Source organism: Erythranthe guttata, chromosome 6 (genome assembly GCF_056151865.1).
Source record: "Erythranthe guttata isolate IM_541 chromosome 6, IM_541, whole genome shotgun sequence".
Lineage (NCBI taxonomy): Eukaryota > Viridiplantae > Streptophyta > Magnoliopsida > Lamiales > Phrymaceae > Erythranthe > Erythranthe guttata.
In genome coordinates, this window is record NC_142538.1 from 6,829,439 (window position 1) to 6,840,124 (window position 10,686).

The 10,686-nt window shown below is 36.6% G+C and overlaps 1 protein-coding gene across 1 annotated transcript; it reads right to left on the reverse strand.

Moving 5' to 3' along the window:
• Positions 1-5,943: 5,943 nt before the first annotated feature.
• Positions 5,944-9,338, reverse strand: LOC105960359 (polyadenylate-binding protein 1). Its single transcript, XM_012984513.2, has 6 exons — positions 8,885-9,338; positions 8,627-8,729; positions 7,301-7,374; positions 6,907-7,098; positions 6,709-6,818; positions 5,944-6,274 (listed from the first exon to the last, which is right to left on the reverse strand). Exons 1-6 carry the CDS (start codon positions 9,038-9,040, stop codon positions 6,229-6,231), a joined length of 681 nt encoding a protein of 226 aa, XP_012839967.2. The 5' UTR covers positions 9,041-9,338; the 3' UTR covers positions 5,944-6,228.
• Between the last annotated feature and the right edge of the window lie 1,348 nt (positions 9,339-10,686).

Genomic DNA, 10,686 nt, shown 5'->3' on the forward strand with positions numbered 1-10,686 from the left:
CAAAAACTGGTCCTTAATAATTATATTTTTAGTGACCATTATTAGTTCGCCGCTAAATCTTATCTTTTAGCGTCCAATTAATTTTCTTGTCACTGAGTACTTTTAGTAACTACCCTGTTGTGACCACCGGTGACCAAGCTTAATTTGGTCGCTAGAAGTTTTAGCTACCATTTTCTAACTTTTAGCGACCATACAAAATCGTTACTAAAACCAATATTTCTTGTAGTGTTAGGAGGAGCAAAATGAAAACTGCAGCGTATTAGTAACTTCGGCTTTCTCCACATCCCAAACTCTATCTATGGTAAATTTGTCCTATGAAATATTAGAGGATTTTAAGCATGAACAATAATGACGAATTAGGATTTATAATTAGTTCATAAGTTGATGAATCAAAGTCAAGTTACGTGGTCTTATAATAGCAACGAAATAAAAGAGATTTAAACCTTTAATCCATCACCAAACTTCTTCGTAGGATATATTCCAATACCATTGTGGCTAATTTTTTTTTTTTTTTTTTTTTTTTTTTTTTTTTTTTTTTATTTTTTAGTAAATTCAATTCCATTACAAAGGGAAGTAGGGGATGGGGGGGGGGGGGACTCGAACATAGACCGTTATCCTATTGGTAAAGGCTAGGTACTAATGAGAGTTGGTATCGTGACTAATTTTTAGTAATAAGATATAACATTTCGATACTTAACAATTACGAGAAAATAATAGCAGCATTTTGCATCTTTAAAATGTGGTAAATTGTGAAGTATACATCCCAATTAACTGTTTTTTTTAATCGATAGGCGTATATAGAGGCGGAGTCAGAATTTACAGTAAGGGCGGGCTAAAGATTATACAGAGTTTTCCGGGGTAGTGCCTCAAATTCTTTTAGTAGCTATACAGAGAAGAATTGCACAAAATCAATAAATATTTTTATATTTGATGATGCTAATTACTTAGATCACCTAGGGTTGTGTAGAAAACGAGTTGGGAGAGCAAAGCGGATCAGTAGCTTGACAACTTGATGATCCTGAGGTCCCTGCGAAATGAGCACACGTGAACTAAGCCGGGGGTTGATCCGGCGGAAACCCCTCCGACGCTCAAGTCAGATGTACGGATCGTAGAAATAGTAGAGAGAATAAAACTCTAGATTATTGGTGAATAAAAAAACATACCTTAACAAATGAGTAAAACATCTATTTATATGTCGTTGAGTGGGTTGAGCTTACTTTGTTGGGCCCAAGCCTTATTTTGAAGGTGCTTGAGCTTTCGTATAGTGGGCCTAATTATTAGGCGAATTAGGGGGCCCATTGGGTCGGCCCAATTAGGTATATCATTAAGCCCCCCAACTCTCGAGTCGAGATGGGAGACTTGTCGAGAGGGTTCCGGATCGTGTCGAGAGTTTAAAATGACGTGAATTACCGGGTCGGAATTGTAATTAATTGGCTTTTGAGCTTCGTCTTCTTTTTTTATGTTTTGTATTTATTTGGCAACAAGATATCTATTTAATGGTGTTAAATAATATACCAGGGCCAAATAAACAGAAACCTTTTGCGGTGAGGAGAATAAATTCCAATCCTTGTGAAGAATAAATATGGGTGAGTATCTGTAACTTTTTGATCTTCTTCTGTGCTCTTTTTTTTTTTTTTTTTATTCTATTGCGGTAGAGTAGAAAAGTTTTTGTTTCTTGATTATTTCTTCGGGGGAAAATATTTATTATGTCGAACCCGGGTAAGTCGACATCTTTGCGAATTAAACTTCGAGATCCGGTTGAAGGGGGCGAGAAAGCTTTTGGTACGGTGGGTATGGAACGCGAGAAGCCTGTAGTATCGGGTGTGGAAATCGGATCTGCGATAGATGGTTTAGGGATTTTTGGGGAGATGGGTATAGTAAGTGGCTCGGATGCAGGCGTCGGCTCGAGCCGCGCCACTAGCCGGCCTAAACCGTGTGAGGGCGCGCGCTTCGAGGGTGGATTGAAGCCGAGCCGAGCCGTGGAGGTGGAGGCTCGCACGGCTGCCGAGGAGAGGAGATAGAGTGCTTCCAGCTCACGTGGCCCAATGGGAGGAAGCCACGTGCGCGCATCCGGTACGGGTTCCGAGCCACGCGCGCGCGCGTGGGACGTGGCAAAAGAGAGACGCGCGCGTGGCCGCGCAGACGCCGAAGCTGGGCGCGCTTCCCGAGCGACGCGCGCGCGCGCGCGTCCGTTTCGCAGTTCGAGGGCAACGCGCGCGAGTGGGCCAGTGGGGAGGGGGCACGTGTCCCTGTGATGGCTGATGACGCGCGCGCGCGTGAATCAGCCCCTATTGGGATGAAGTGGAGGGGTTTGTTTCTAATAGACGTCGTTATAGGCGTCAAGTCGTGGATTTTGGGAGCGATAGTGATGAATCGAATCAATCGCATTGGTCGAGTGATCCCGAGGGGCCGAGTAGTGGAATTGATCCGATTGTTGAAGTAGAAGAGGGCGATGATATTCCGCCGGGTGATGTTGAGATTGATACGATGAGGCAAAAGAAAATTAAACCAATTAATTTGCACTTAATTGATTTTGATAGTGTATTGACGGAAGAGCATTTGCAGTCTATTCGTCGACGAGTTGGAGCGCCAAGAAATATCGAGTTGTTGTTGCCTCAGAAGGGCGACCGTTTATATTCGCCACCCGTTGGGTTCCATACGGTTTTCTTGGCGTACGTGACGTGTACATCTCAAATTACTCCGCATCCGACCTTGTTGAAGATTTGTGAGGAATTTAAGATAGGGTATAGTCAGTTAACCCCGACTGCGGTTCTTATGTTCGAGGCGTTTCACCATAGAGTGTCTCGAGTAGGTTTGCCTGTTAGTGTGAGTTTGTTCAAGACGTTATTTACGTTACATCGGCCCAATAAGCTGCCTTTCTTTTGTGTTCATCCTCGCGTTCCCTACCAATTTTTGAAGAGTGTGAAGTTATCCTTGGGGGAATGGAAGTCGCGTTTCTTTTATGTGAGGGCTCCCTCTTTCGACGTCCCTCTAGTTTGGAAACCTCCGTGCGAGAGTTTCAAGATTACCGCGAATATGGCGAAGAGGATTGAAGAGTCTAGGTTATGTGAGGTGGAATTTGACCCGAGGTGTTTGATCCCGACTGGTCAGCACCGTATATCCTTTTGTTGCACTGACTTGGGGTTGTTTTTTTTGATGTTCTTTGGTTGTATTTATCTCATGTCTCTTATGTGGTTATTTTCTTTTCTAGATGGGTGTATCACCTTTGCGTCACTTCGAACTAAGGCGAATGGGACGTCGAAGAAGGCATCGAAGAAGGTTCCCTCTACGTTGGGAGTTTCTTTGGGTGGTTTGCCTCGAGAGACGGTCCATGTAGAGACTCCTCGAGTTATTGAAGACGACCGTAGCTGTCAGGGGCGGCCCTGGCCCAGGGCGAGCAGGGCCCAAGCCCAGGGCCCACTTTTCAGTGGGGCCCAAAAAATATTATATTTATTTGTTATTATTTCATAATTATTTTTCTTTTCTCTTCTTCCAACCCCTATTCTTTTCATCTCTTAACTTTTTAACCCCCACTTTCCACATTAATTTTTTTGACCCAATTCATTTTGTCATTTATCTCTCTCTATTTTTTTTCACCCAATCTCTTTTGTCCTCTTACCCTTTCTCTCTCATTTACATTGTTTTACTCTAATTTTATTTTTCTTGCACTCCTATATATTTCTCTATTGTTAGTTTCTACAATTTAAACATAGTTATTTTTTTCCATGTTATTGATGTTCTTATTTCTCAAAATTAAATTATTGTTAAATTAAAAAACTTTTTTCTAATAGCCATTTTTATTTAATACATTCATATCTTACACACACACACACACACACACACACATATATATATATATATATATATATATATATATATATATATATATATATATATATATATATATATATATATATATATATATATATATATATATATATATATATATATATATATATATATATATATTAAAAAAAAATCGGAATTTAGGGCCTTGATTTTATGTCTTGCCCAGGGCCTCCAATCACCTAGGACCGGCCCTGGTAGCTGTGCTGGTGAAGTGGAGGGGCGTACACCTACGAGAGATCGTGGCAAGGGAAAGAGGGTAGATACTGAGTAAGTGGCTGTGCCAAAGCGTCCACGGGTAGACCCAGAGGAGACTTATGCTTTCCATGGTGGGGCAGGGAAACAGTTGTTTACTTTTGGCGTGAATCGTGAAGGGAAAGAATCGTATTGGGATGTGTCGGACCATGACTTGCCGATGTTGAGTATCGAGGGATTTGTTCGGGAGTACGACCGTGCTCGGATGTCTGGTAAGGGCCCTTCGTACATGTTGGAGTTGGCTGGTGGGGACATATGTCGGGTGAGTACTTGTCTTTTTAAAACAAGATTTATATTTATTTCCTCTCTTTCTTGTGTAAAATATATATATATATATATATATATATATATATATATATTTTTTTTTTTTTTTTTTTATTTAGTAGCGACTTGGAGATATCTCATGGAGCAAGATGGGAACGTGGAGGCTAGGAAAGAAGAGGAGCGGGCTTATCTTTTTATTATCATTTTGTTTGTCGATGTATACAATCGAAATTTATAAATTGTTAGACTTTTTTTTATATATAAATAAACTTAAATTAACATAAAGCAAAGCTACAAGCGTCAAAAGGAGATAGATAACCTCCCCCGTAAAGAGTAAAAATAAGAAATTTGTTAGAAAGACAATTCCTTTCCAATTTACATTCGATGAATCGAAGCTCAAATACAAAGATGAGCCGCAAAATTTGCATTTCCAAAAGTGAGTACGATATGGTGCATTTAATTATAACTCTTATAATTAAAAAATATATTTTTATCGCACATCTATCATATAAGACCCGAATTACAAAACAATGTTTCCAAGAGATTTTGGGAATATATTCATTTCATTTTGAGAAAACATGTTTTGGGAAAGAATTTGATAACTAAACTAATGTTTGTTTATAGTTTAGAACGAAAACTGCAACGCTATAATGTAACTTCGGCTTTCTCCTCATCCCAAACTCGATCTACTGTAAATTTGTCCTATGAAATACTAGAGGACTTTAAGCATGAACAATAAATGACGATATCCCTATCCCTATCCCTATCCCAAACTCGATCATGAATAAATTTGTCCCATGAAATTTTAGAGGGCTTTAAGCAAATAGGTAAAATAGAAATGTCCCTATGCGAAAGAAAATTAGGCTTGCATGTGTATTGACAAGTGACAACTGCCCCTAAAAATTAAGAAATTAACGACTACATACAAGTGAAATTAACCATTGCATACTATTTGCATAATAATAATTTGAAAATTAATATCTAAACCATTGCATAATAAAAATTTAAAAACTAAGTATTTTATTTAGGTGGTGTTTGCAAACGTTTTTTCAAAGTGATTTTTTGGGTTCAAAATCATTTTTTTTTAACCATTAAAAAATTCAGAATTACTTTGGAAAAACGTTGCAAGCACCACCTTACTCAATGAGGCCATAAGTTGTAAGCTGATTGAAGGCCGAACCTAGACCGAAATTCGACAAAAATGGTGCTACAGTAGAAAATGTCTACACTAAAAAACAAACAAACATCACCTTATTTTTCAAATTCTTCTTCTAAAATACAATTTTCTGACACATTTAAAGATGATTTAACTGCTGCTACGATATATTTTGTCTCATCTAAAATTTTTATTTTATTCTCTCAAAACACATTTGCCTAAGATAAAATAAAAAATAACTCCCAAAACAATTCCAAACATTGCCTAAGCAACCACATAAAAAAAAAAAAACTCTACAGAAAAATGGTGCAACATTTTGCCAATTAAAACTAAATCATACTACGCCATGCATGATGTGCAACAAAATGATGTAATGATGCTGCAGCAATTAATTGTAAGAAAATGGAACATGAGATAATGACTATAATAAAATCCTCTGGCTATTTTCTATATGAAGTTGCAGTTTCATGCAAGCTAATAGCACAACATTGTTTTAGCTAATACAAGAAGTTCCAATTATCAAACACTAAATTTTTTCTGCCTATTGGCATGCATGCATTCACAGTATATGGTGTCTTTTTTTTTTGGTTTTTTAAAGTAACAGATGTAGTTCTATGGGAAAGACCGAAAAGATTTATATATGTAAAGCTAAATCGCGACCTTTTCCCCACCATCTAACTGCATGCCAACAACTAGGGAAGCTTCGATCAGTACGGCATATAGCGCATAGGACGCCTAAACCTCGGAAAACTCCTGCACATGGAAAAAAACATGACGTCATAATTCAGTTATTACATCAGCTTACAAATCGAAACACACCAATTGGGTACAAAGATTGAAGTCGAATTATGTATCAGACTGACAACACGTATGGAGTTACAATTAGTTTCATGTCCACTCAAATTCAAACAGCAAGTAAATAACAAAATTTATTTCTGTTCGACACAAAATACACACACAAACAAATAAATGGCGGAAGGAGACGAGGAAAATGTGATATTGGTTAAAGATGGTTTTTAAAGATGGAGGAAATTTCAAACTACTATTCCAGCAGGACATGTGAAACAATCCTCAATTTATAGGAGACAACCACCACAACAGATTATTAAACATTTGAAGGATAATTTCGATTAAATGACATTATCCCAAATGAACGGAAAAAGAAAAAGAAGTTGTAATATGCTTACCCATAACCATAAGGAACATACATCGGTGGTCCAGGCATGAAAGGCCTCCTTGATGGACGTCTCCCGCGAAATTGCTTCATTCCAGGTACATTAGTTCGCTTAGCAGAAACCTGATCAACGACAAATATATAACCCTTGTTAGGACAAAGTAAATATCCATTAACTTATTATTTTCAGACAAAGACAAAGATTAGGAACCTTAAGTTGACGGCCATGCAACTCAGTTTCATTTAGCAGCAGAGCATTTTGAACAGCCTCAACTTCCACAAACTCTACATAAGCAAAACCTTTGGGCTGACCAAACTTATCGGTCAGAATAGTAACCCTGTTCACAGTCCCACAAGACTGAAAATGCTGCTGCACCTCCTCAGGTGTGCATGCATAGTCGACCTGTAATTGGAGAGAGAAACATCAGCTTATGGCTTAATGATAAATGTATACCGGACACACAATTTCTTATTCTGACAAGAAATCATGTCATTTTATGTTTCAACCACTTATTATATCTTCTTTTACTTTATATCAACTATCAAAGCATAAATGTAACGAAAAAGAATCCGTTCGGAATGAAGAAAAAGGACAAAAAACTCACGTTGCCAACATAAATGGAACGAGAATCCACCTCCTCCTTCTCAGCCTGGGTAACAGAGGCACCAGTTGCATCTTCTGACAAGCCAAAAGAAGAAGAAAGATTTTGTTAATCAATAGTTTAATGACATACTAGTTAATGATTAAGAACCGGTGTCAGAGTATAAAAGAGTGAGACTGAATGAACTACTAAGAATAATGAATGAGCTCCAAGATATTCCCACAAATAAAAAAAAAAGCATTAATATATAGCCTCCAAAAAATGTACATGCATTTGTCACATCGTAATTCAGGATTTTACGACGAACAAAAAGCATTCGAAAGCAATAATATATAGCCTCCAAAACAGGTACATGCATTTATCACTTTGCAATTCAATACTACAGTTTTTTATTGCTTCCCAAAAAATAAAATCTAAACCAACACTTTGCATGAAAATCGAGCTATTTCTTCAAGTATTTGTGTTTTGTGCAATTGAAATGCCTCGAGTTCACATTCAGACTCAGGTTTTATATCTAATAACTGTACTGTGAATGTCTGAATAAAGAAAAATCTGATGGACACGATAGATGTCAATAATTGAGATATATGTCAATAATTGAGATATACGGTTTATGACTCTTTATTGAAAATATACAAAAATAAGTATGTAGTTATATATACACACAAAACATGTATCTATTTTATCTTCGGCATAACAATAATGTACTTAATCGAAAATCTTATTACTCCGTGTTTAGGTTATATTTACTCCATATTCCATAATAGAAGCAATAATGTCAAAGATTCGACAAAAGTGATCCTGACAAATGTCGTCTACTACGACATATCAGGATTCCGACAGCAAAGCTAAACAAGTCTCCACGTGTTGTGGCAACTACAGAAACACGAGACATTTGTTTGACGCTCAATGAATTCCGGTTTTCGCATTAATAAAGTATCTCACACTTACGATAAAAACAAAAAACCACTTTCAATTTATACAACACTTAAAAAGCGGGATTCAACGGATCCGACAAATCTTAAACATATTAAATATCACAACATCTCCATTTGTCAAAAAATCACATTTATCGACACAGTTCATGCAATTAAGTTCCTTCTAGGCTCAATCCAATTCACAGTTTCTATATCGGTGACCAAGTTGAAAGTTTTACCCCTTTTTTATAATTAAATGAACACATTCAACACACCATTTCTGCCAATCAAGAACTCATCTAAAACAAATACAGATCAAAAATTGAAACCATGCATAAAATCAAATCTTTAAACAAATAAACCAAGATAACCATCAATACAAATGCATGTGCTCAGAGTAATCGAAGACAACCTTCAGCATTGCCTAGCTGTTTCTCGACTTTCGCCTGCATTTGTCGAAGCTCCCCTGCCTCTTCCTCAATCTCCTGCAGCCTCTTCTTCATACCCTCCAGCTCCTACAAAATTAAAACCCTAGAAAAATCAGACACATACTCCTATAGGTTATATCTCAATTTTTATTGCATCGGCGCGTGTAAATCAATACAAATGGCGTATATATGCACACATATCAAATAAATCTCAACGGCCACACACACAAACAATTACACACCTTAGCTTTGGAATCGTCGCCTCCGGCGGCGGCGGCGGCGGTAGCGGCGGCTTCGGCAGATAAGTCAAAATCAGATTCCATGTAGGACTCCTCAGACTGAGGCAGCTCACCGCCGTAAACATCGTCGTCTTGTTCGTGCTGTCCTTGGTACTCCATATCTCAGTCGCTCTCCGATGTATATGTATATGTGTATATCTGTGTGTGTATGTAAATTCTCTCTCTCTACAGCTGATGCGTATATTTATACATGTATGTATATGCAAGGGTTTGTGAATTCGATGTGGTTTGGTACAGGATTTGGGGGGGTTTTTGGCAAAAAAAAATTAATTCGCTGTGTGCTTTTTTGGGGGGGCTGGTTTTTTTTGCTGTGTGAAAGCGGATTCGAAATATGTGTGTGGGGAGAAAGGGGTGAGAAGCGGAGAGAGGTACAAATGAATGAAACCGCCGCTTTTATACTTTGGATTAACCCCTAATCCCTTTTTTTTCTTGGGTTGTACCTTTCCCAGGGTTTCCGTCTCTCGCTCGATTTACGCTTTCTAGAGGTGTACTTTCATGTAGGGGGGTTTGAAATTGGCATGTAATTTTCCAATTTCTCAATTTTGATTTGATTTTTTTTTTTAATTTTCGAATAATTTTTTCGTTCTAAATTTTAATTTTTATCATTTTTTCAATCGGAATTTGAATTTACTAGGGACGGAAATTGGAATGAAATTTATGAATGCCGCCGGTTCCGTCCGGTCAGAAAATATCAACATGTGGAACCACCTTTTGAATTCCGATTTCCAATATTCCAAATTTCAATTTTTTCGATTTTTTTTTACCTAAATTTACATTTTATATTAAACAACCGAAAAATAGAAAAAGTTTCTAAAAAATCATGTTATATGTGAATTTGGAACAATAAACTATAAAATAATGCGATTTCTGAAACTTTCGAAATTCTGCCAATTCTGATTTTGGAAAGTCAACGTAATTATATTACTGTTTTTTACGGTAAAATTACTGTAAACACAATAATATTAATGTCAATTACATCAATATTATTATTATTTTTTTTGTTTTGTTTGATTTGTTGACCGATTAACGTAATAATATTACTGTCTACAATTATAATATTACTGTAAACACAATAATATTATTGTGGTTGCAGTGATATGTAGACTCATTTATGGATAAGTATGGATGATGTGCTCATTTGTAATTGACTCTTAAATATATCTATAATATACTTATTATCGCAAATTTTTTTTTTTTAAATTACTTATGTATTATATTTCAATTGTTATAATTCGAACCAAAATTTAGATGGAAGTATTTCGGAACGAATAACAACACACAAACATGTATGAATTTTGCAGATCATAGTTGGAAGGATGTTTCTCTCTAAAAAAATAAAAAAAATAAAAAGGAAAAAAAAAAAGGAAGGCACGTTTACTAGTGTAGTATCTTTTAATTTTATAACCGGAGAACATTATTACACCATAAATGTTGTAATATAGGAACTCTTTCTTCGGGTAATAAGTTTGCAAAAACACATTAATTAATTTTTGAACTTATTAGCGAAAAAATTACAGTTTGTATCTCTCAAGTTTGTGCCGATTTCACATTTAGTCTCACATGTTCATAAAAAAACACATTTGATCCCCCCATGTTTCAATAATTTAACATTTTTGGTCATTTTCGTTAATATACTGTTAGCAGGGGCGGTACTACATAGGGGCGGGGGGACAATTGACCCCCCAAGAAAAAGATTTTTTTTTTTTTTTTGCTGTTTTGGCATAATATTTTTTGAATATTACTTT

Excerpts from the sequence above, each read along its gene's own strand:
- LOC105960359 (XM_012984513.2), bottom strand. The coding sequence starts at position 9,040 with ATGGAGTACCAAGGACAGCACGAACAAGACGACGATGTTTACGGCGGT. Across the intron at positions 7,375-8,626 it reads ACAGCTAGGCAATGCTGAAG|AAGATGCAACTGGTGCCTCT; the intron begins GTTGTCTTCGAT and ends TTGGCTTGTCAG. Across the intron at positions 6,819-6,906 it reads TGCATGGCCGTCAACTTAAG|GTTTCTGCTAAGCGAACTAA; the intron begins GTTCCTAATCTT and ends GTCGTTGATCAG.